Genomic DNA, 26113 nt, shown 5'->3' with positions numbered 1-26113 from the left:
TTCTTCATTTTATAATAAAATATTTTATTTTTGTACTTGTTACACCTTATTAGTCCTTTACACAGCTGCACAGCATGATAACACTGTTAACATGGTGTCATCAGTATAAAAAGAAAATGTTGAAACACTGCAAACACACACAATTTACATCCTACAGGACAACTGCTATTTTAATGGCAGGACACTGTATGTGATGATTGGCTTGTTTGTCCAGGTAGCGGATGTTATAAATGGTGGTGGTAAAAACTGTATGCAGACAAAAAAAAGCATACATATACAAATTGAAAATAAGTTGCAAAAGGCATGACAATATCATAAGAGTCCGTTCCACCAGTGTTGTTTTTCTCACTTGTGTAGAGCTCTAACAGAAGACCAAAGGATGGGATATGTGCTATGTAAACAAGAAGCTAGGACATTATTTATATCCAACATTATAATATTGTGGCCTCCTATAACAGAATCAGCGGATAAACTGGATGACGATAAAAACTAACTGGGTTGTAGCTATTAGGGTCCTCTAAAAGGACCAAAAGGGTCAAGTCCAACAAATCCAGGGAGGAATGGATGGGAATGCCAAAGAAAGCACTGGGTTTAGTCTGTCAGAAGGTTTCAGATTAAAGAAGAGTATCGTGGCCAGATAAGCAGACAAAGGACAGATCACTTTTTTAAAAAATCGCTGGTAACCGTACAGCTTCTCTCAGCAGAAGACATAGCTTGAGGTCATCTTTCCAAAGAGCATATGTTGTTTATCAGTTCGCTCATCCTAGTTTTTCCTGTTCTTCCAGTTTGCATTGCATTTTACATCTGAAAGCACATCATTTGGTCAAATCCCTGGGCCGCTTGCCTTGGAGCATTTTTCCACTGAAACGTGTTTTCACTTATTTCTGAGCTGTAGAAGGTTCATGCTCTCTGCCTTTCTTCCCTCACCAGCATTTTTTTCACTCTTGTCTGCTTTGTCATACACTATAAACAAACACCAAAGTTTGTCATTTATGAAGAGAAACAGAAACAGTCTAACACTTAACAAGTTCGCTGCTTTTGGCCACCTTAAAGGAATAGTTTGATTTTGTCACATACATTGTTCCTGGAGTATGTTTAGAGGAAGATGAATACCTCTTCGATATCTGCACATCCAAACGTACAAAAACTGAATATAAGCAGAAACTTTATTGCCTGGCTCTGTCTGGAGCACCGCTAAAGGCAAATCCACATATAAAGTTTTTCAAGTGGCGAAAACCCTCTTTTTATGTTTTTGTTCTTTGACGCACATAGTGAAGCATATTTTTGTACAGACGGCTATAAAGATGTAACAAATCTTCAATATTTATATAACACTATATGTAGAAAAGTACTTGCCCACCTACACATTACATCTGGACGACCTGCTCAGCCAATGAGACCTATGACACGAAGCTCTTGGCGCACAGTTACGGTGCTGATGTTAACAACAGAGGAGGTTTGGAGTTTTTGTTACACCAATTTCAGTTGATTGTAGTGGGAAGAAATTTTATGAAGTGATTTGTTGTACGGTGGCATCATATCCTCAAAATCAGAGAACTCATTACAAAGACCCATTCTTTCACAAATGCTTGTGAAGGCAGACTGTGTGGCTATTTTTCAGCTATTTCACCTGTCGCAATTGGACTGAAGACAAATGAATTCAAAGATTAATACTGTTCTCTTTACACATAGTTGTAGTTGTGGCCTTTTAGCTTTTTTTCAGGAATTACTGATCAGAATTCCACTGCCAGCTTTCTGGTTTCACTTTGACAAGTAAATTTCCCAAATAAAACTAAAAAAAATCTACATAAAAACACGCTCGTCTTGAGTTAATATGTTAAAGCCAACCTGACAGACTCTGTCAGAAACTGAGAAGCGTACATCTGAAAATGCTGAACTATCCTTTTAATGTAGGATAATATCCAAATATACATAATTGGTTTATTGGTGTTGCTTTTAAATTGTAAAAGCGAATCATTGCAGACCTACATTTCAAAGAGCATTTAATATTAAAATAGCACCATTTACTAAAAAAGTTGCTTTCTCAGTATCTCTCTGAGAATCCCTACTGTAAAGAGAAAAATCTTCCCTACCAGACATCAGTTTAGCTATATACATACAATACATACATATTCACATGTATTTATGTTCTTCCCTTTTAAGAATGGACAGGTAGGCATGATGAAAAGAGCCCATACTAAATAAAAATACTACTTGATGCAGTTCATCTGTCAAAATTTCAAGTAACAGGATGCGGTCTACTTTTCCTTGCAGGGAAATGTCCGATGAATAAGCAGCAGACGCATCCCCTGATGTCACAACAAGCTCACCCTGTCAAGAGAAGGCACTGAGGGCGGAGGAAGAAGCATCAGCACCTCTGCCCTCGCACAGGCAGAGACGGACGCAGACTTTTTGTGGAGAGACGTATGCTGTGAGACAGTCCAGTTTAAGCAGTGCAATCCAGGCTCTGAGAATTGTGGCAAAGAAAAGATGACAGTCTTGACGGGGAGCTTGACGTTGAGAAACACAGGTGCGTTTCTGTGAAGGGTGAGAGGAGTGTCTGTATGAAAGTTACAAACAAAACAAAATATACAGTATGGTACACACTCAAAACTATATAGTTACTATATTTTGCCTTTGAATGTATTATCTCTAATGATTGAGCACATGCTCTTGATTCAGCAAAATGAATTTAACATTAAGTTTTAGGAAATGTCTTATTTCTCTGTGATTCATGTGCAATATGCTGTGAGTGCACTGGTGAGCCAGGCTTTAATAGTTTGGAATTGTTGGAAATATGTAAATTTGGTTTTTGGGGACAGATGAAAAGACTGATATCGATCTTATTTCACCATATGAAGCTGAATCCAGCAGCCACTTAACTGCTCCTATACTAGTAATAGTGCTGTACTCAACCACTCATAAAAACAAAGAAAACAGTCCGATGTTTTACATTTTGTTTTAGTCTGCACTAATTTAAAAAGAATATAAAAAGCATACATTAAAAAATGCTGAACAAGTTGTTGAAAATCATTTAAATCCTGAGTGATTTTAATTTCTTCCACATCTGCAGAGAGCCAGTAACCCATGGGTCATTGAAAATGGAAAAGCAAAATGGAAAAGTATGACGTCATTTATCATTATCTACTGTACTTTATCTACTGCACGCTCAGTTTCTTCCCATCTACGGTGCGGTTTACACCAACCTAGGCAATCTGCTCTGGTAATCAATCAATTCGTTTGGAGTATTAAACCCCCCTTGTCATTTACTTGCCCTTTATCTTTTTTATCTTTTGTTTTCCTGCTCTTATGTACAAAATAGATAATAATCAGCTTCCTGAATTCTCGTTATCTAAATTTTCTTTACTGAAAAAGATAAATTACAATAAGTTAAGAATTAACTGTTGCTGTTCTTAAATGTATGAGAAATTACATTTCTTTTCTTACTTGATCACCATTCTTAAGAACTATATCGAGGAGTATTGTTAAAAGGAGTATTGTTTGCTTTCAGGAGCAAAGTGAAGGAGGAGATGAAAGCAGCACAGCGGGAGGTGAAACGCTGCCTGAGGGAAGCAAAGGACACCTACAGGAGGAAGGTGGAGCAGAAGTTGGAGAGGAACAATATGAGGGAGGTCTGGAATGGTGTGAAAACCATCACAGGCCACAACACCAAGAAAAGCACAGTGGGGGGGACTGTGGAGAAGGCAAACGAACTCAACAACTTCTTCAACAGGTTTGACCAGCCCACAACCCCCCCACCCTCACCCTCACCTTCACTACAGAGTCCAATCCCCACTCTCCTACCTCCCTCGCTTCCCCCCCTTCCTGACACCATGACACCCCCCTCCTCCAATCCCTCTCTCAGCAGCAAGACATCTCCCCCCCTCCCCTCCTCCCAAACATCTCCCAGTGTCACAGTGGATCAGGTCAGGAGACAACTGAGGAAGCTTCGCCCCAGAAAGGCAGCAGGCCCAGACAAGGTGTGTCCTAGGATGCTAAAGGCGTGTGCTGCTGAACTTGGGGAGCCGCTACAACGAGTCTTCAACCTCAGTCTGCGACTGGGGAGAGTGCCCGCCCTATGGAAGACATCCTGCATCGTCCCGGTCCCCAAAAGGAACCGGCCCAATGAGCTGAATGACTTCCGACCGGTGGCACTGACGTCACATCTTATGAAGACTCTAGAGCGGCTCTTCCTCAACCACAGGTACAACATGCCCAGGACCCACTACAGTTTGCATACAAGGTGGGTGTCGGAGTGGAGGATGCCATCCTGTACCTCCTACACAGAGCCCACTCACACCTGGATGGGGGAAAAGGCACGGTCAGGATCCTGTTTCTGGACTTTTCCAGTGCCTTTAATACCATCCGGCCCTGTATGCTTCAGGAAAAACTGAACAGGATGGAGGTGGACCCCTGCCTGGTGGCTTGGATCTCCGACTACCTCACCGACAGACCACAGTACGTCAGGCTGAAGGACATCACGTCTGACACAGTGGTCAGCAGCACAGGAGCACCACAGGGAACTGTGCTGTCCCCTCTTCTCTTCACCCTGTACACCTCTGACTTCTGCTACAACTCTGAATTATGCCATATTCAGAAGTTTGCAGACGACACAGCCATCATGGGGTGTATCTGGGATGATCAGGAAGAGAAGTCTGGTGAGGAACTTTGTCGCATGGAGTCACACAAACCACCTGCAACTCAACACCTCAAAGACTAAGGAACTGGTTGTGGACTTCGGGAGGTCTAGAGCAGGTCCACTGCCGGTTCAGATAGAGGGGGAGGAGGTGGAGGTGGTCAACAAGTACAAGTACCTCGGGCTGTGGGTGGACAATAAACTGGACTGGTCATGCAACACAGAGCACCTGTATAAAAAAGCCCAAAGCCGACTGTACTTCCTCAGGAGGCTGAGGTCTTTTAACATCTGCAGGAAGCTCCTGAGGATGTTTTACCAGTCGGTGGTTGCTGGAGTACTTTTCTATGCTGTGGTGTGCTGGGGGAGCAGCACAGCAAAGAGGGACTCATCCAGGCTGGAGAAACTGATCAGGAGGGCTAGCTCTGTGGTCGGCATGAAGCTGGACACTCTGGTGACAGTGGCAGAGAAAAGGACATTAAAGAAACTGATGGACATTATGGACAATGCCAGGCATCCTCTGCACACAGCCATTAACAACCAGAAGAGTCTGTTCAGTGACAGGTTGCTTCTCCCAAAGACAAGAACTAACAGACTTAAAAACTCCTTTGTCCCACACGCCATCAGACTGTTTAACTCCTCTCTGGAGGGGAGAGGGAGGGGAAACAGGAGGACAAAGGAGGGGGGAACAACTAAGCTGTAGTGCCTCTTCACCTCACTGTGCAATACCTTTTGTGCAATACTTTTGTAAATAGTCAACAGTGCAATAGACCTCAATACTTGAAATGTGCAATTCACTTGTATTTTTATTTTTTATTCCTATTTATTCTATTTATCCCCTTCGTATATTTTATTTATATTGTCTCTGTATTTATATATATGTGTGTGTGTGTGTGTGTGTGTGTGTGTGTGTGTGTGTGTGTGTGTGTGTGTGTGTGTGTGTGTGTGTGTGTGTGTATTTATATATATAATATTCTGTAACTCTGTAACTTCTGTCGGTGCTGTGCTTTTTTGGAAATCGAATTTCCCAGAGGAACCCACCCGAGGGATTAATAAAGTTCTATCTAATCTAATCTAAAAAAGAACAAGCGTTCAGATTAAGGCAAAATACCTCACTGTTCACAGGACGGCTTCATATCTGTGTAGAGGAGCTCTCTCTCTGGGTATCCAGGACACTGTAGTACATGCAGAGGCATAGAAAAAGCATATATTAACCTTTATTTATGCAAGAAGTGAAACTCTTATTTTTGGGAAAGTCTTGGGCTTGGATGGGCAGGATTACATGGGAGAGAGCACACACACTCCACACAGAAGTGCCCAGCTTGGGTTCAAATCCAGGACTCCTTTGCTGTGAGAAAACAGTGCTAATCACTGAGCCACCATGCTGTAACATTAGATAATATCATTAGATACTTCTGAGGTTGATAAGTTACTTTATTACATTCAACATGGAACTACAATTTCACTCAGCTTGGTTTGGAGGTGATCTATTACCAGATACGGCTTAAAAACAATCAGTACCACGGGGAAACTGCTATCGCCAGGCAAGCTGGCAGTGGAATACATGTCTGCATCTTGTAATGGTTTCAACCTCACTGTATCAGTTCCAGGTCTGGCTGGTGACAATTTAGGAATGATAAATGTGTCCTGTTGGCCTCCTGTATCTCAAACTCGCTTCCCCTTCTCCTCACAGCCTGGTTTGTTTGGCCCGTTTCTTTATCTGATCATAGTCCAAAAAGAGGATAACAAGTGAGCCGCTTACGCTTGGTGCTGCCGTACAAAGTCTGCAAACTGCCGGTCCTTAGCGTAGAGCTCAATGATGCGTATCCTGTCTTGGATTTCCTACAGAAAAACAGGATATATGTCCAGAAGGAACATTACATCACAGGCAGATAAACAGTAAACTCAACAGGCTGCAGCTTAGTGAAAACATGACATCAGAAAAAAGCCACAAAGAATTTTAAGTCAACAAAAGGCAGATGGCAATAAAAACCCGATATTAATTATTTTTCATCATAGACAGGTAAAACGTGTAATTAATATGTATTGCTCTTGGTGTGTAACTTCCTCAAAATTCCCAGCTGCACTGCACTCTTTTTTTGTTTTTTGGCCCAAACAGCAACAGCAATTTTCTCACAAAATTCGAGCCAAACAGTCTTCTGAGTGTTGTATAAACTTAAGCCTGGTGTTTTATGTGTACAGAGTAGACAGGGTGACTTGGGAATTACTTCTGCTTACTAATCCAAGAGTTAAAAGAAATAATGAGGTAAAGAAAAGACAACCCTCTCTTCTAATTCAACCACTGGACTGTAGTTCTCTCACGAACCTCCCTAGTCAGTTCGCTGTTCTCATAGATGTGTCGTATCTCCTCGCTGCTGAAGTCAGTGGAGGCCTCAGCGCTGGCACTGCTGTACACGGGAGCTTCAGGGTAGCGGCGGTAGTAGTGACTGTAGCCTGTGGTCGCTTCACTCTCATACATGGGGTTGTACTTGGTCGCCCTCTCTAAAGATGGGAGACTCTCTGCTCGCCTGCAAAATGACACAAACAGTGAAGTCAGTCGCATGGTAGAGAAAGGGTGGGAAACAGAGTCACACATCCAGGAGGAAGAAGTCAGGAAAAGAGCTCCGCGGCCATGAAAAATGTTATTGTACGTTTCATCAATAACTTGTGCCCATTAGAAAGTAGTACATGGGAATAAGAAGTTGTAGCACTTATTGATGAGTGGCTATGAGAAATGCAGTCTGTTGTTGACTCACTATAGCAGCCAAGCTCCATAGGGCTATTATAACACGTAAGGCATGGATGAATTTGACAAATGTTGTTTAGCAGAAGCTTTAAATAATGACAAAAACAGATGTGGACCAGATATGAAAATATTGCATGCAATATGCTGCAGTTTTACAAAGGAGAAATGAACCTTGTCTACTCCTCGCTCGCTGAACTAGCACACACTCTCTAATGAGGGTGTTCTGATTGCTCTGTATAGGATCCAGTGTGTGCCAAATTCAAGCGACTGCCTTGACATGTGATAGGGTAAAATGAATTCAACAATAAAGCCTCTCAAAATCAAAATATAATGGAATTAAAACTAATTTATCCATGCTTCATGCGTAATAATAGCATTATAGAGTTCACATAGTGTGGCCAGTAAACAACAGACTAGTTATCTTGAGGCCACGCATTATTAACACACACACACACACACACACACATTTTTATTCATCAGCTACACAATGATTTACATCCTCCGTAACACTGTGGGTCTCAGTAAATAAGATGTTATTGTGGAATAGCCTTTATTAGGCTTAGATAAGCCAGCCTGCTTGTGCCAGAAAGTCAGATTCCAGACTAGTAGAAAGCCTAATGTGTTATGTGTTTAAGGCTTTTCAGCAATAGATCAGCACCATATCTGATCAGTTAATTGGCTGAGGTCAGCACAGTCATTCTCCACAGACAGGTCCGGGATCCATGCCAGACAGATCTTTGTGTGTGTGTGTGTGTGTGTGTGTGTGTGTGTGTGTGTGTGTGTGTGTGTGTGTGTGTGTGTGTCAGAGGAATTCAGGAAAGGAGCAAAGCAGGACACTCCAAACATCCAGGCAGCAGGAGACGATGGCTGTACCACTGTAAGTTTAGAAGGATAAAGAGATGGTACAGTGGAAACTTTGACTGTGGCGACTGGCCTGGGATTTCTCAACTTAGTCTGTCCCCTCAAGAAAATAACCACGCTGATTGCATGGAAGAGGGTTGGTCATCAAACAGACTAAATTTAAGTATTTCTCTTCACTATCAAACCATAAAGTATGGTTTCTTTCCATTTAAGACTGACTGACAAAAGGATTTAGTGTTAATTTTCCTATTTTAATCAAATTTAATATCCATTTAAAGACTGAACCATGAAATAATTGTCAGAAAAAAAATTTCTGGCAATTTTTTTGAATAAATAAATAATGATTTGCATATATGATTTTTAATTGGTATCACACAAAACTCAGGTATCAAATACGATAGACCAGGTGTTAACATTTTCCACTGTAGCATGCACCATACGCACTAAATACAGCTCCAAATCTTAACTGAAACTATTTAAACTGTTAAATGTGGCTTCAGTGGATGAATCTGTAAATGAAAAACTGAAGTTCTGTGAAATATGCATTATATTGATACTCAGGTGTGGAGTGCACTGAAAAGCTGGTTTCTCAGTCGTGAACATGCCCTTGAGCCTTCTGAATGGTTTGCCCACTGTAGAAATCTAAATCCAACAGCTTTACAGAGAGGCAGCGAGATTAAAAGCACAGTCATAATTACTAAAGTCAAACAACATTACAAATATCCTGTAAACTCTTAACTGCAACAGAAATCCAAATTCTTTCATTATTAAACCATCCCCATGTGCTCTGTGGTGTTGAAATGACTCTTTGGGTACTAACAGCATTTGACGTGCACTCCTTACCGTATGGGGTCCTCTGACTCATCCTTGTCATACTGATCCCGTAAAGTCCTGGCCAGGAAGAAGATGACTCCAGAGGCCACCAAGAGGAAGCCAGCTACAGAGGCAATCGCTATGCCAACAACCAGCGGCTCGGACACATACTCCTCGCAATGTTCTCCTCTGTACCACCAGTTCTCCCCGACGCGACACCTGGGGATGACGTTGGAAATTTTTCAAAACCGCGATAACATTTTTTTCCAGTGTTCAAAAAACGAAAAAGACGAGAAGCATTGGAAACAGCAGAAGATGAAAATGCTGCATCCCACATCATGATTCATACATACACGTCATGCGTCATGTTGTAACGTCTCTTTCTTTCACTGAATAACAAAAATCTTTAAAAAGTCATCACTGACGACAACAAGTCATTAAATCATTAATACTTTTGGAATAAAGAATCAACAATTCACACCACTCGTTTGGAGCACCACAACACTTTTGTTGGACGGTGTGAGGTAAACAACGATCCAACAGCATCTGGAGCTGCCTGTGTGTTTTACGATGTGGTAGTGGGTGTGAAACAAATGTTAAGCACTCATCTTGGAACAAAGGCCCGTCCTTGTTTGTTCATAATCACTCAAGTTAAGCACACCACATACAAAATCGTGAACATAGCCACTGGACATATTTCTGTCACTGATGTTGGATTGTTCTTGGCACGTCATCTTGTGCACAACTTACACACCACATACAAATTTGCATGTTTGGATATAGATGCATATGCACAGATCTTTAGTCACACAAAACAAAGCCTGTGATCATCAGGAATGTCTTGGAAAATATGTAAAAGCATCTAAGGTAGTATAAAATTTAAGAAAGGGTTTGGACCATATCACATTAAACTGAAATCTTTTATCCTGGAGCAGAGAAAATTAATCACCATGTTAATCACATCTTAGCGTTACTGTTTTCAAGTATGTACAGGGCAACAAAAATAAATGTCTTCTGGTGTAGATAACTGAATATTAACTGGCAAAGTTTTGAGCCTTTGCAGATTTACTAAAATCTAATACATTTTATTTTTAGGCACCTTTAAAAACCCTCAAGGACAAATTACATTAGTACAGCAAATTAAAGACATATACACAACAGTGATCAAAGTAACAATTGACTAAGACTATGTTACAATGAATGGTATGCATTTCTGAACAGATGGGTTTTGACCCATGATTTAATAATAGAAAGAGAATTTATGGTGGAAGTGCACACCAAAGTCATGGGGCAGGGCAACAAAAGGCTCTGAGTCACTAAGTCGTCAGAAGAGCAGATGGAATAAACAAAAGAGAAGCTGAAGCGGAGTATGGGAGAGGGTAAGGTCAGAAAATAAATCTGGGCTGGTCTAATTATATTTTGTACCCAACAAAGATATAAAACATAATCTTCATTTTATTTACTTATTTATAATTTGCAAGGCCAGCTAGATTTATGGGGAGACCCAGCTAGCACTTGAAAATCTGTTTATGTGATGGAGTACTAGCCTCACAAATCTGCAAACTCAGACACACTATCCAGCACACAATCTCAGATCACTTCCCCTAATCCCCGCCTGTCACCCACCTGCAGATGGCTCCCTGGCCAGGGATGACGTCGCATTTGCCGTCATTGAGACAAAAGTCAGTCTGCAGCTCACAGATGCTCTGACAGGGCAAGCCATCCACGCTGAAATACCCAGCATTGCAGACGCACTCTGCCTCCCCAGACCACTTGTTCACTTTACACTCAGCGTACTCGTTACACGCCTGGAACTTACAGGGATCGGCCTGGTCACCTGTAAAATAAAATAACCTTCTCAAATGTGCATGGTCAAGAGAACTCAGACTACAAATGAACTACAAATTGAAATAGCTAACAACAAACGGACACGTACTAGTTGGCTTATGTAATCCAGCTGAACCCTGGAGTTAGTTACTATACCGGGATATGTCATTCTACTCACACTAACCGGTTGGTCAGAGTGAACAGTAGATAATGATATGTGTCAACATGGCTGCAGTCCAAGGAAGCCTGATTATCTCATTCCAGCTTATCTGTTTGTGACGCTCAGCTCTGCCACAAGTCACAATAATTCAATTCAGTTCAATTCAATTCAGTTTTATTTACGGAGAGCTAATTTTAAACAGGAAGAAACCTTCAGCAGAAGCAAACTCAGCAAGGGGGAAAAGGGGTTGGCAAGGTTTTGTAGGCTTTTGCGCACTGTGCTATACTTTGCCTTAGAATACCTTAGAATACTTTGCAAAGCAATATTCTAAGGTGACAATGAAGTAAGTGTTTAAAATTTATGGAAATAAGCCAATTGCCTTCTTTTCATGAGTTTGTTATACAATGCTAGCATGAAAGCATTTAAAAAGGCTAATTTAGATCCCCAAATACATGCAAGGAAGTAGCTAAAGATAGCTGGTGACAGGTGAGACTTTCTCATAGAACAGTGGTTCTTGGCAACAAGAACAGAAATAGTGATTTCTTTAGGAGACCTTTGACAGGGATCTCAAGAAGAAGTGCTGTCCTTATGACAGCACTGGTTGTCAGTGAGAGCATACCTGATTCAACATCCAGTGAATACTTGTCAATGGCCAGGTTCATGGTCTGGTAGGCTGTGTTACAAAAGTCCTCCAAGATTAAGTAGACAGTTGTTGTGACGCCACGAGCCACAGGCTTCCCGAATTTCATCCGGCTGTTGACTACAATGCTCCCATTTCGGAAGTTCAAGATCTCCAGGTTCTCAAAGTGACTGAGGTTGGATTGTAGGTAGGGCACAAGCTAGGGAACAGTTGAAAAATGTGCAGTTTGATGTTACAAGCAAAAGGATTTTACACAGGATTGTGAATAATGAAAATAACAAATACTGCAAGACGCAGGCATTTACCAGCTCGAGGAAGCGTTGCTCCAGAGCTTTGTACTCTGGGGAACTCTTGTTAAAGAGATCCTCTGAGAAGATCATGTTGGTCACCCTCAGACTAAAGAAAACCATTAGTGCTCGTCCAGGGTTTACAGGCATGGCAATACTAGCCTGGTCTGTGCCGTGGCCCACACCTATTGGGAATCCGGTGCTGCCCTCCTCTGTGTGGTTAATCAAACCATAACCATACTGAACCACATTATAACCATGGTCTCCAGTGGTGGTATCGTCCAAGCCATCATCAGTAGTCTGGATCTAGGCGATAAGAAAGTAAAATGATTTGATTATCAGATGCAGACAGCATACATTTTTTGTTCAAAACAAATCTTGTTTGATTCTATTGCTTTACCTCCACCAGTAAAGGCATGTCTGTGTCAGGCTCATCATCAAAATCAGGGTTTACATAAGAGATACGGGTAAAGGGTGACTCCCTCTCTGGAGACAGAGCAGTTGGTTGGGCAGGGCCCAGAGAATCTGTCACTGGTGGTTCAGGAACATCTTTGTTAACCAGTAAGATTTCATCATCTGTAAGATCTTCTCTAGAGATCTCTGGAGTTTCTGGAGGCTCTTCTACTACAACTGGAGCTTCAGACAGAGCCTCTTCATTTCTTTCGTGATCCTGATTTTCTACTGATTCTTCCAAGCCATTCTCTTCAAATACAGGTTCCTCAGGGCTGGCCGACAGCACATTAATGGCTGAATTTTCTGGTCTTAGGGTGTTAGCCTCCTCATTATCAGGTGGAATATCTGCAGGGTTAGACTCTTCTGATGTCCCCTCAATGGAGTTATCGCCAACAGGAAGAAGACTCATCTTCGTTGGCTCTGGCTGTGATGCTTCACTAGTTATATCTACAGCATCTGGAATTGGTATTTGGGCAGGTAAACCCTTTTCTTCCTTGGTTTCAGTTATGACAGTAAAGATTTCAAGTTCCTCTATAATCTCAACAACATCATCTGGATTCTCCTCTTCCATAGGTACAGCTGTAGGTCCAAATGTCTCTTCCTCAGCTCCAGATGTAACATCTGCATTTATGGTGATTTCTTCTGTTTTCACCTCTTCCTCTGAAGCAGTTTCCCCAAGGGACATTTCCTCCTCTTCTGGAGTGATTGTAGATGGTTCAATTAGCCCCTCCAAAACATCTGGGACTGAACCAGAGGCTTCAATTTCTACTGGGGGTTCAGGCAGTGTGACGCTTCCTGGCAGTTCAGCTGGAAGGTCTTCAGGTGGAGGAGGTTCTACAGAGAAAATCTGCACAGTATCCTCCAGCAACAAACCCTCCTTCTCAATCCCTGAAAAAACAAAGATAAGAAGAAACTCACTCTCTATTATAGAAGATATCTGACATATGATATCTTATGATATTATGATATAAGAACTAATGAAAAAGGTAGTCTTGTATAGCTGGAATGCTATGTGGAAAAATAAAGCATCATATGTAAAATTGCCCAAATAACACTTACCGGCAGCTTCAGGTATACGGAAGGTCAGATCAAGAGCAGGAGATGCAACTTCACTCTCCTCTAGAACAATAACATTATTTTCTATTGTTGCCACTGTGTTGGTTTCTGAAGATTCACTTTTGATGTCCTCTTCCAGCGTCAGGACCTCTGGCGGCTTATCAACAGCACTGATCTGCATCACAAACAGGAGCTCTGATTGGCCAGTCACCAGAGGCAGAGATTTTTAATCTTATCCCCAAACACCCTTTTTACTTTGGTGACAGTGGGAAGGAAAAACTCCCTTTCAACAGGAAGACACCTAGATATATCATGAAAGTTAATTATAGTAAATGCCTGACTTAATGCAAAGCCAGACACATCAGGAGGATTATGTGTGAGCCATGGCAGAGAATGGAGTGATTGCTTAATGCCAACTTTAAGGACACTGCTGGTATGTTAACCAAGCTTTGTTGTGAAATACTGCTTAATCATCTTTTATTAGAACCACATCTAGTGTTGAGGTAAACACTGTGTGTGTAATTAAAGACTGAACAAAGTTAGTTGAGAGTTAGTTGATGGTGTTGCGGTGTTTAACACTGTTGCCTCACATCAAGAAAGTCCTGGGTTTGAATCCATTCTGGGGCTTTTCTATGTGGGTTTTCTCTGTGTCTGTGTGGGTTCTCTCCAGGTACTCTGGCTTAGGTTACATGGTGATTGTAAACCAACCTTAGGTGTGAACGCAAAAGTAAGTGGCCGTCTGTCATTCTGTGTTAGCCCTGCAACAGATTGACAGCCTGTGCTGTGACAGGTAAGACAAGCTCAAGCCCTCTTGCAACTCTGAATTGAGTAACAGGAAGAAAGTGGATAGTTGGAGCTTTCAATATGTATTCTAATGAATGTGTCTTTGTGTTGCATATACTTGTTAACCAAGAGGAAATGTTGGTGCCTGGTTAAATCACGTTACTTTGGTGAAGTGTGTGATGATTGAAGACTGCACAGCTGAAACTTGAGCTACCTTACAATAATGATTGTACCGTATATATATATATATATATATATATATATATATATATATATATATATATATATATATATATATATATGTATGTATGTATATGTCTGTACATCTATGTGTCCTATCACCTCCTTATAGGTTGGCATATCTCAATGAAAATGTGCACAGACATAGTCACACATACAGCTATCATTAATATATTTTTTTAGAGAATTGCATACAGTTTTTGTGAGTTTTTGAGTGCGTGTGTGTGTGTGTACTCTTTCTATTAACTGCTGCTAAACCACCCAAGTCTTTCTGAATAACTGCAGAGTTTTTATTTCAATAACTGTATCAATCTATATTTCATATAGATATATAATTATATGTTCTTGTTCCTGTGCTTTCACATTAAGTCTTAGTGGTCCAAGTCTTAGTTTTGCTCATGGACCTTGTGTTTTTGTAGTGCATTAAGCTAATTCCCTAATTCCTTTTTATAGTTAAAGAATTTCTACTATACTACTTTTGCTATTGTATCTATTTAGTTTGATGGCTTATCATAAGATTCATATTTCTCATAACAACCAAATGAAATCTTTATTTAAACCGTTCCAACTTCAAATCAGGGTAGAAACTCTCCAACCTCATACCATGTGTCAAATTATCAGGCTATGCTGAAAATGTGACCAAAGCAAACCGAACTGTGATTATCATTAAAAGCACACTCAAACACAAGAGAGCACGAACAGAGACATACTTTAGATGGTATTGCTTGTCTAGATAAATTCTCAAGTGCAGTCTCTGTTGACTCATGGCGCTGTGGTGCACTGCAGTCTCTGCCCAAGAATAGCAGTGGATTATTACAGCAAGAACCAAACTAATCCTCAAAGCTTCACTTCATCCTTGCTAGTGAGCTCATCCCCTACCTGCGCTGGTGTAGTCTGGATAACATCTCAAGGCAGTTACGGGTCTTCACCACGGTGTCTTTTAACAAAAGCGATGTACAAATTCCAAGCAGCTGGATCGCCTGGAGAGAGATTGTTTTCATGATAGCTGTGGAGGTAACTTGTTACTCACCATGGCTCCGTCTTCAGTGTTGATAGAGTGAGGAATCTCAGACACTGTGGAACCACAGAAGAAACAAACATTAACAAAAACTGACATACAACACACAAACGTGCCAAATAGCCTAAATATTTCTGCCTGCCGGCGTATTCAAAATTCTGTTAACTGTTAGTGTTTCAGCACAGACTGCCTGCTTTTTGACGGCGTCACCTCCAGGGGTAAATATCTACAAATCAGTGCTAAAATCTGGAATAAATATCAGCCACTGTGGTCCAAGGCTATTATTGCATCACCACCAAGGCAAAAAAAAACAAAGCCAAAGCTGTGTCTTTAAGTCCCCAAGCCACATGTGTCAGCCATATGAGAATGTTTAGCCATCATTTTAGATGTCACAGCCAATAACTAATATGGAAATGAGAGGGCATCCATCTTTAAAAGTGCTTGCCTTTGCAGTAAACTAATGACCTGCAGTCTTTAAAAACACAAGGCTGAAGAAATCTCACAGGAGATTTCTTTAATTATATGTTAACGTATAATTAAATGACCAAAGTAAAAGGTAGGTAGGATATTGACTGCCTGAGTTTTTAGGTGGCATATTTAAAAAAAAAAAATCATTGTGTAAAGGTGTCTGTGATTGGGTGAATGGGATGAGGTCACAGGTGAGGCAACGTCTGTTTGGCTAAAGACAAAGATTTCTCCATTGCAGTGTCGCCAACATTTAGACATGTTGACTACTCAGTAGTAGTTACTGCAATATTACCATCTGCAACTTTGTTTTCACTTTGTGAGTCTGTTTGCATCTCTATGTTGAGATCATTTGGGGAAAATGAACAGCTCAAAACACTTACTGCAGCAGAAACTACCACAAAGCTGGCTGCACAGCTGGATCAACTCCTTTGCAAGACGGACTGTAGTTGTATATGTACTCATGGATTGGAAAGAGACATTAAAGACAGACACAAGGGATTCAAACAGCCTATTATTGAAATACAGTATGTATTGTTTTGTTTTCTTTTGTTTTTAATCAGACCTGACCTGTGATTCTGTATATGCAGTTTTTATATCCCACTGTAGTCTCACAGGACTGGCTTATAGTTTCAGTTGGACCAACCAAAGTTTGTGACCCAGTTTTGCGCTGTTGTCACATCTTGGCAAAGTCTACAGAGAACATAAAAAATTGCAAAAGTACTCAAACAGTCTTTGAGATAGTTCTTGCCACAGAAGGTGTCTCCAGGAGCATATCTTGCATGGATAACACATTCACAGACTCACAAGGTTAAAATAATCCCCGCTTCAGTCTCTCAAAACTCAGACATCTGCATAAATATGTAGAATCTGTAGGCAAGGGACAGGATTTGGGGGGATACGTAAAGTAGTGTGAATGCTATTGATCAATATCTATGATAAACTTTAGAGGAAAGCAGGTAAACAGTCCATGTGGAGAACAAAACAGCAATGACATTATTGCAAACGCACTGATTAACAATGACTGTATGTTTGTATTCTCTTATTGTATTTTCAGCATCATGGTGCACTGTGGGCAATGTTATTATCACATATCGACACTTCAAAAAAACATAGGGAATAAAATAAACCATATCTTTGCTTTGAATATGCCTGCTTCCAGTCTGACCATCTTTAAAGGAGAGCAATGCTAAGTAGGTGAAGTCAATTTTTAAGAGTTCACTGTGAAATCCAAAATATGTATGCCCAAAAAAAGAAAGGATTACAGTAAAGCCTAAAAATCTAAAGCTCAGATTTCAAACATCCTTTCTGCTGAGTTCTCCTTTGCTGACCATTTAATGACGAGGATTTAACTGACACACTGAATAAATACACAGTTCCTATAACTGATGACTGTTATTTGTCCATTAAAAATGGCCCAGTTGTGGGACTGAAACTTGTCTCTGTCCATTTGACAGAAAGAGAGTCAAATAAAAAACAGATGAGACTATTAAAAGCCTGGAATGTTTTCTCAAGTGACGAACGGTGTGTTTTAATATCAGTGCAATGTCAACAGCGTCTCTATTTGACATGACACATGTAGGTTTGCCCTGCGATGCACGCACCACCTTTTCCAGTGCATTCCCAGTGACTCCACTGCCATGCTGGCAAAATAAATCTCTGCAGTATAGTGGAAATATGAGCGTATCAGTTTAGGGAATATCTTTAAGAAGACTGGCAGTAATGCACATCATCTTACCACTCTCCAGCTTTTTGTCATCTAGGTCTTCAATGAAAATTTTGTTGTCCTCACTGATGGTGAGGACCACAGTGGGGTGCTCCTTGAACTCCCGATAGGAGTTCTCCACTTGGTTCGACTGTAGGGTCAGGTAGTTCAGTTGTTCAGCGGTCACTCCTGCTCCATTCACCACCACTGTGACGGCATAGTCCACCACCAAACCACCAAACCTGCTGACACAAGTATGCTGTTGTTATATTATATCAAGTTCATATAGTGATCCAGGTTAGGCCTAGGGACAATTTTAATATAATTTTCCTATATTTTGGGCAACTGCACTCTCATATTGTACTTATGTTATGCTAATTATGATTGAATTCTTCACTATAAATATATTACATTATTGATAATCCCCACCTCTAATCTCTCTCCTTTAAAGCTCCCATTACCGCTCCACTACAGCAGCGAGTTTAAATATTTAATTTAAAATAAGCAGAGAGGGTTTCTCATGCATTTTCATGACCAGTATATTATTATCCCATTCAATAGTTTACATTTATCCTTTGCACACAATTACACTAAAGGTATTAGAGGGAAAGAGGAAGAAAATTGTTCAGGCATTAGCTTGATTTAATGATAAACCTTTTTTTAAAAATTGTAGAACGCTAACATATAACTGATGAATCGTGTGATTTATTCTTGCTTGGAACGCAGGAGTGTGACTGTATAGCGCTAAAGGAGCCGAGTCAGCAGAATGATCAATATCATCATAATAAACATGGAAACCTCACAAGAGATTCCAGAGCCTGGAAAAAGCCATCTATCAGGCTTCATTTGACTACTGGGAGCCCTCCATGTCCATGCTGACCTAGTTTGTTGGGTTACTGGCAGACAGCTGAGCATGTGCTGACCCAAAGTCAGCCCCATTTAGAAGGAGATCCAGTTCACAAAAGGGCAGTCAGGCAGCGCTCTGCTCCTGCTGTGCCTTGTAAGTTGGAGTTAGAAGTTGCATGCAAGGTTGATTACAGCAATAAATTCATTTCTTACTCACCTATTTAATGTATAGCCATAATTTCATGAATAAATAATATTCAGAGTACAGTTACCAAAAAAACTAATGACTGCTTCTAACTATTATAACTATGTTTATTCAGGTATTGAATGTGAGCAAACATACAAGGTATATAAACGTTGATTTCATTGCACCTCAACAACAAACTTTGTACCCTACAACATTTATCAGGCCTTTTGTATTTACAATTTTCTACACAGATTCATACATTGAATAATAAATGAATACTTCAAACAGACGACATGTGTTGTTTTCTCTTGTTTTCCAGAGGTTGTGAGAAACACATTACTCTCAAATCTTACTGTTAAATATGAAGCCCTGACCAGTTAGCGTAGCTTAGCTGTAAACAGCAGGGAAGACTGTTTTTATACAACCCCTTTGCAAAAAATGTTTTGGCGCTGCGTAAAATGTAAATTAAAAACAGAATGCAATGATTTGCGGATTTCATAAACACAAATTCACCGCTGTGTAAACAATCTTTAAAATGCCTGTGAACTGAGATCATGTCCACGTATGGCTTCTTTTGTGGATGGCAGAGCTTTAACCTGCATTTGTGGATGGTGCTGAGGAAATGTTCTGGAAACGTTCCCGAGCTCTTGCATTAATTTCCATGAAAGAAATGGGCTATTTTCATGCAGTGGCATTTAAGGGCCTGAAGACCAGGAGCTTCCAATACAGATTTTTGGCCTTGTCCCTTGTGCACTGCCAGTCTTTTTATCTTTTGGTGGTATTATTCCATCAAATTCAAAATTATTTAATATTTGTCATGAAATAGCCTCACTTTAAGTATTTGATATGTCTCCTGTGTTCTGCCATGACTTAAATATGGATTTATGGATTTTTGTGTCCCAACCCTTTACACAGCATCATAAATGTTGTGGAATTGGGTTTATATGTCCAACGATAAAATACCAGCACACCTAAAGCTCAGTAATCAGTGCATAATAGCCAATGTGTTTATTCTGCACACACAATAAAAATGTCTAACAAAGTTGCATTTTATGAAAAGTTATATCAAAGCTTCTAGGCGCTGCTGGATTTAACGATTCCTGGAAGTTCCTCGTTCCAGTCAACGATCCAGCACAGCATATTGCAAACTAAATTCTTAAACTGTCATTTATCCCCTTCTGCTTTTGTTCAGCTCAAACAAACCAGTTCAGTTTAGCTTTCCAAATAGCCATTTCCCTCTGTTTCCAATTTTTGTTAAGCTAAACTAACATGGTGCTGGCTGAAGCTTTTGTACCAGTCCCACATAAGCATGAGACCTCTCATCTAAATCCCCATGAGGGAACGTACAAGCAGATTGTTTGACCCTGCATTCTGTTTGTTGTCCATTCACTTGCCTTTTGTAATTCCCTTATTTTTCTCCATTTCACCACACAAACAGGTTATTTTTGCCGATAACTCCACTCATTTCCATCCTTCCAGGTAAAGCTCAGATTATCGTCTCTATACAGGAGCACCTGCTCACTTGGTTCGACCCACCCTGATCCCACTTAACAGGTGAGTGACTGCGTTAAGTCCATTAACACAGGCAACTAGTGACACAGCTTAACACGTGCCCACGCTCACAGGTAAACACAGTGTGAGATGAAGCTGGGGTCACACACATACACAGCTCTAGTTAAGGTTGATAGGGATCTGTGGGCTTAAACACAACACAGGATGGGGAGAGCTATTCAAGGTCGAAGTACCAGAGCAACTACTGATGACTCACCCCTCTGCGTCATCTTGCGGCCTGTGTGAAACAAGCGAGATCTGTTAAACTTCTGCCGAGAGCTCAAATCACGATACAAGTATTACAAAAAGAGGCGGCTTTAAAAGGCCATTTGTTCTGACAGCCATAATCATTGGAGAGAAGCTGACCTGAAGTCAGTTACAGACACACTTTTAAATCCAGGAAGCCCCTCCAGAGCGTCTTCTATCTGCAAAGACAAAGTTGACCAGGCATCAGAGTGGAAACCGCAGTTAATTTGTTTCTTATTTCGAGTGGTTTACAATGAACTTGCTTGCCAAAATAAATCTCATTTATTGTTCCAAAAGGACTTGTTTCGTTCAAAGTACTCGAAATGTCGTCCCCGGATTATTTTCCTTAAAAGACAAACTGCTCATAGAAAACAGCTTGTAGTGGTTTTCAAGGCCTTGCTTCACCACACTAACATGAAAAAAGAAATAGATATAGTCGTGTCGTCCTGCAGACTCACTGACCCAGTTTATTAAATCTTCCAGAGATGAAGAAGTATGCGTACAGGTCTCCAGGGTCTTTCGTCTGCTGACTTCTCCTCCACTTCCTCTTTCTTTACACTCATTTACCATCAGTCCCTATCTTACCCTCCACTCCACTTTTCTTCTTTATCTCTTCAAGGCACGCAAACTTGCTTGTATGCATGACGTTTCTTGCTATAGACTACAGTATGTCAAGGTGTGTGCAGATGTTAGCTGTCCAGGAAATCCCCGCAGAGAATAAAAGCAGCTCAGAAATCAAAAGAAAAAAAATACTGAAAGCATTCATCAAATGCAAAACACATACACGTGTGTGCACAAAAAAATGCACCAAATTGTCTGTTTAATGTTTTCATTTGCAAGGTTTTGTGCATCCGCTGCCAGGGAAAAGGCCTGTAGGCATGTTTACTGAATCTTCCAAGTACCTGTAAAACCACTGGATACCTGTGCAGCGGCGTGCATGTGCGGAAGTTTATGTATTCCCAAGACATGAGTCATGAAGCTGGATTTTCAGCACATTATTATTTCACCCTAACCAACTGTGTATCATAAAGTCAGTGTGTTTTGAGCCCTTGCCTAACAGTTTGAGTTTAACTACTGCTAAAGTGCGAGTTATTAAAACTAACAGTGCTTCAATCACAGACCATAAACCAGTAGATATAGAGAGTCCAGGCCAGCGCCAAGGCTCAGATGGGAGATATAAAGGGAAACAGACATGAGGAGCCAGAGCTAGAGGCAAACCTTTTCAGCGAGCTGTCTGCTGAGTGTTTGGTACTGGAGGCTGGCCGGATCAGCAAGGCTCTCGTTGTACATTTCTCCTGACAAGAGGATGCTTAGCTCCACAACCTGCTCCAGCGGAGCAGGAGTAGGCGGTTGTACGGTTATATCATTGTAAAGCTGAGTAGTGAGAAAGAGATAAAGATGCACTTTAGTTAAGGGCAAATGATCAATCCCAGTCTGCAAGCAATCTGTGTTTACACTCACAGGACTCTCCTCTACTCCTGGTGAAATGGCAGGGGAATCCTCCTCCTTGTTTTCAGCTGTGTCTTCTAGGTGGTTAAGTTCATATGCAAAAGAAAAAGGGATTGTCGGTTTATTTGAGGTGGATGTCAGCTTAAACGTTTGGCAAGTGCCATGATTAGTGATAGTTATATGGATTAGACTGTCCTTACCCTGACTTCTTGCTAAATCTAAGGGTCAGCTGACCTAAAGCCAAGTTCACATACCGAGCACTTAAGGATGCACACTCCAAAATACAAAACTGCACACTAGACACGGGCCAGACACAAAAACAGCAAATCTATATCAGGGTGGTTAAATAAAAGGGGGATTTTTGCTACAGATGCCAGTATAATCAGGTAAAACACTGACCTAGCTCAGGAGCTTCAACGGATTCTGGTATGTCTGGTGTTGGAGTGCTGTGAAACACAGGAGGATCATGTTAGCGACGCCGATACAACGTTACACAATTATGATATAATAAAAAGGCAATAAGCACAACTATTAATGGCTTATGCACACTGCATGTAGGGTCGGAATAAGAAGTTAATGGAAGCAAATCCAGTTTCCCAGTGTCTGAAAATTATTGAAGGTTAGATTTTTGTCTATTAATTTAGTTTGTTAAAAAAGATTTTAAAAAAGAGGCAAAGACTGAGATCCAAGCAAGTCAGAAGCAGTCAAGCTATTTGTAATTGTTTATTTAAATTAGATAAACTGTTGCACCATTGGCTAACAGGACTCAACCATATCGATATATAATCACTACACTAAAAAAATAAATAAAAAAATTATTTCTTAACTTCCTTTCAACTAATTTAATTACTTGTATATTTTGTATGCAATTTTGTTACAGAAGTACAGAGTAAAATGTTAAATTTGTGGAATCTTGTCAAATGAAATGTACTGGATTTGCATAAATTTAGAGCATCTGAATAAATAAACCTTTGATTTTATATATTTCACATGAATTTGACTTTGTGTTTATTGGGGGGTAAAAAAAAATATTTTTTTAAGTGTGCTGTTCAAATGAGCTGTAAAAGATAATAATTATATTATTCTGGGGGGAAAAAACATGTGATTCATGTGTTTACCAAATACCTTCAAACATTTGGTGAAATCGATGCTGTTTATACAACTGTGAATGTTACTGCAGACACATTGTTTGGCATTTCTGGGCACGATGGGAAACATGTGATATCCAAATCATGTGCATGTTGCTAACATTTGATTGAGGACTAGGGGAGATGCATGTATTACGAGGTCCTAACTTTCAAAACCAAATTTTGTACCAACTCAAACTCACTAACCAAGAAAAGGTAAACATGTTCCACGTTCAGTAATTTCAGGTTGATTTCTCAAAGCCTTCAGCAGATACGTCAACGATTTTTTTTTTTTTTAATTCCCAAGATAATCCTGAGTCAGTTTTAGGACGGCTGGTTTAGTGGTTTCTGTTTAAAGCGTCAAAAAAAATGTTTTTATGAACATGGTGAAACAAAATGGGTTTTTTTAATAAAAATCTCATATTCTTTAAACATCAGACAGCAAAGATGTAGCTGGAGTAAGAAAAAATAAAATGATGGAAGACAGCTGACCTCAGGCCAAGCCATTTTACAGAACACTGCAAAGACAAACTGGAGTTTCAGAGTCTGAGTCAAACTTCATGTTTCCACATGACATGAATAATAAAAAACGATGAGAATTATAACAGGTACGGTTGTATCTCAACAGCTTCTTTGCTTGGACCCCTGTTAATATTATCATTTAAAGAGAGAACTCAAACAGACAGTGAGCATAAAGACACATACCTAAATCTATGACACATAAATGAAAAAAAAAAAAAAGAAGCCAAAACAAATAAATGTGAAAAATCATGTTTGATAAGTGATGAGTGGGAATATGAACAGGTAAGGTTGAAGAGCTTTGACAACCTTACCTGCACATATGTTGCCAGGACCTGGTGGGCTCACTACAGATAGTGGTAAAAGTGACACATTTACAAAACACAGACTTAATAATGAGATCATGAACGCATCATTAAAAGGTCACTTTGGGGAAAACAAAGCAGAGAGTTTCTTTTACCTCTTCAAACTGGGCAGCGACATTCTCTGGAAGTGGAAAACAGTTTCATGAGCCAGCTCCAGAGAAAATCATGTTTTGTACTAATCGCATATCATTTTATTGTTATTTAGTTACCTTTTTAGCCAGAGTCTGATGCTCCTCTGACGTACTAAAGTAGCTGCCAATATCCCGTGCAGAGACTATGCCCTCCTGACATCGACTCATCCAGCTTTGGTACTCTTCTTGCTCTGGGAGGCGGTCCCAGAAGATCTTAAATGCCTCCCATATGGTCTCCTGGCACACTGGTTAGACCAGAGAAAGACAGCACCCTCTTAAAAAATTTATCTGGAGAACTTTCTTTCATAGTAATGTTTTCCAAGTTATTTTTATTGGGGTGAAACTTGAACCCTAACTTAAATGTATGCTTGTTTGACAAGGAAACCACGACACACGTTCATTAGCTGAGAAATAAGATCATATTTTATGAGTTTGACTCATTTACAATCTTGATATCATTAGTTAGAGTTTCTGGGGGCCCAAGCTAAATCATAAATCTATCCATTTCCACGTTGATGTCGTGATATAACTCTCATACTGGGCGCTGATCCAAAATCAGTGCACAGACATATGCTCCAATCTTCTTCTCTAATTAACAGTGTCCACAAGGCTGCAGTGATCACTTCTAAATCCATATCTAACTTGCATAACAAACCTGCCCATGCACACATATAAGAAAGAGCTAAATGTCTGTTTTTACTGTAACTTTTGGCTTTTTAGAAAAAATCTTTTTTGTTGTTGTTGTTGTTTGTGTAATATTTGTATTTTTTGTCTGCGTGAATTGCTAATTTCATGAACTATTCCAAGCGAAGTACTTTAAAGCAGCATTACCTACTAATATGCAACTTGGCTGTCAAATTGCATTGTGGGTTATTGGTAGATAATATAAAAATATATAATGCAGTGCTAAATTGTGCAATAATCCTTTAAAAGCACACCAGAACTCGTCGGCAGGGCTGGTAAGATGCAGTGTAGGTAACAACGGCTTCTTTTAATGGAGACCTGATGTTGTGTAGATGCTACCAGTGTGTGTGGTGTAATGTTATTTCAGTAAATGAGCCCAATAAGTGGAGCAATCTGTTTTGATACAAATCTAATGAAGTCTAATTGAGTCTGATGGATCTTATTGCGTAAACACAGCAAAGGTTAACTCTCTCGTCCACTGGAGAATTAAATCTTTTCACACTGTAGACACGCAAAGGGGAAGATACAGAGGGGGCAATCTCTCAAAATCAGTTTGTTTGTTCTTTTTGGTGCCATCTTCACACCTTGGTGTGACAGTGACAATGAAACTCCATTTACAATATTCATTTTTAACACCGATTCACACTGGGTCTTACCTCTGAGATGAAAGTAGCTCAGATGGTTTGCAATGACTTGCTCGGCGGTCTCTTGCGCGCACAGTTTGACTCCACTTGGAAAAAGGATGTTCCTTTTCTGTCGAGAGATAACCGCGTGGCTCTCACGCGATGGCTTCACCTCAGATATGTGAGTGATGCGTGGAAACACCACAGGCTCCTGAGTATAAGGCAGATCAAGGTATCCCATAGAGGAACCTTCCATCATTGCATCTGGGGTGCACAACAACAACAAAGTTTAAAATATAGAGTTTGTGTGTGCATTTAGGTAAGTAGTGAACGCTTGATTTTTAAGTCAACTAATGCCACGTACCTGTCTTTAGGTCCAGAAATATGACCATTAAACCAAACACAGCAGGGTAGAAAACACATTTCCACGAGAGGATGCTCATGTTAAATCCGTGATTGTGCTTAGATCCGTGGCCTTGGGAAAGGATCAAGGAGATACGTGTTTCGTCTCAAGTCACGCAACAGCAGTAGGACAAACTGAGTACGAGTTTGCATATTTCAGAATTCTCCAAAGAAGACCCCAAAGAATAAGAGAAGCCCAATCACAAACCATTTGCTGACACAGTCACACTGTGGGCTCGCGCTTTCCTCTGTGCCCGGGGAGAGGTGTTTCCCATGGTGCTGAGAGGACAGCTCCT

At 40.4% G+C, this 26113-nt stretch overlaps 1 protein-coding gene across 1 annotated transcript; it reads right to left on the bottom strand.

The window, feature by feature from the left end:
* Positions 1 to 26113, bottom strand: impg2a (interphotoreceptor matrix proteoglycan 2a). The gene is made up of 22 exons (XM_080291099.1): positions 25780 to 26113; positions 25449 to 25679; positions 24187 to 24353; positions 24073 to 24098; positions 23927 to 23959; positions 22366 to 22412; positions 21979 to 22184; positions 21736 to 21891; positions 20638 to 20696; positions 20489 to 20509; positions 17721 to 17929; positions 15530 to 15573; positions 13480 to 13651; positions 12368 to 13308; positions 11986 to 12273; positions 11660 to 11879; positions 10680 to 10890; positions 9084 to 9272; positions 6960 to 7161; positions 6396 to 6475; positions 5745 to 5808; positions 1 to 2538 (listed from the first exon to the last, which is right to left on the bottom strand). The coding sequence occupies exons 1-21, from the start codon at positions 25856 to 25858 to the stop codon at positions 5766 to 5768; spliced, it is 3624 nt and encodes a 1207-aa protein (XP_080147225.1). The 5' UTR covers positions 25859 to 26113; the 3' UTR covers positions 1 to 2538; positions 5745 to 5765.

The sequence above is a fragment of the Astatotilapia calliptera genome, chromosome 16 (genome assembly GCF_964374335.1).
Source record: "Astatotilapia calliptera chromosome 16, fAstCal68.1, whole genome shotgun sequence".
Lineage (NCBI taxonomy): Eukaryota > Metazoa > Chordata > Actinopteri > Cichliformes > Cichlidae > Astatotilapia > Astatotilapia calliptera.
The sequence above is the reverse complement of the archived record's forward strand: the minus strand, read 5'-3'. Positions and strand labels throughout refer to the sequence as shown.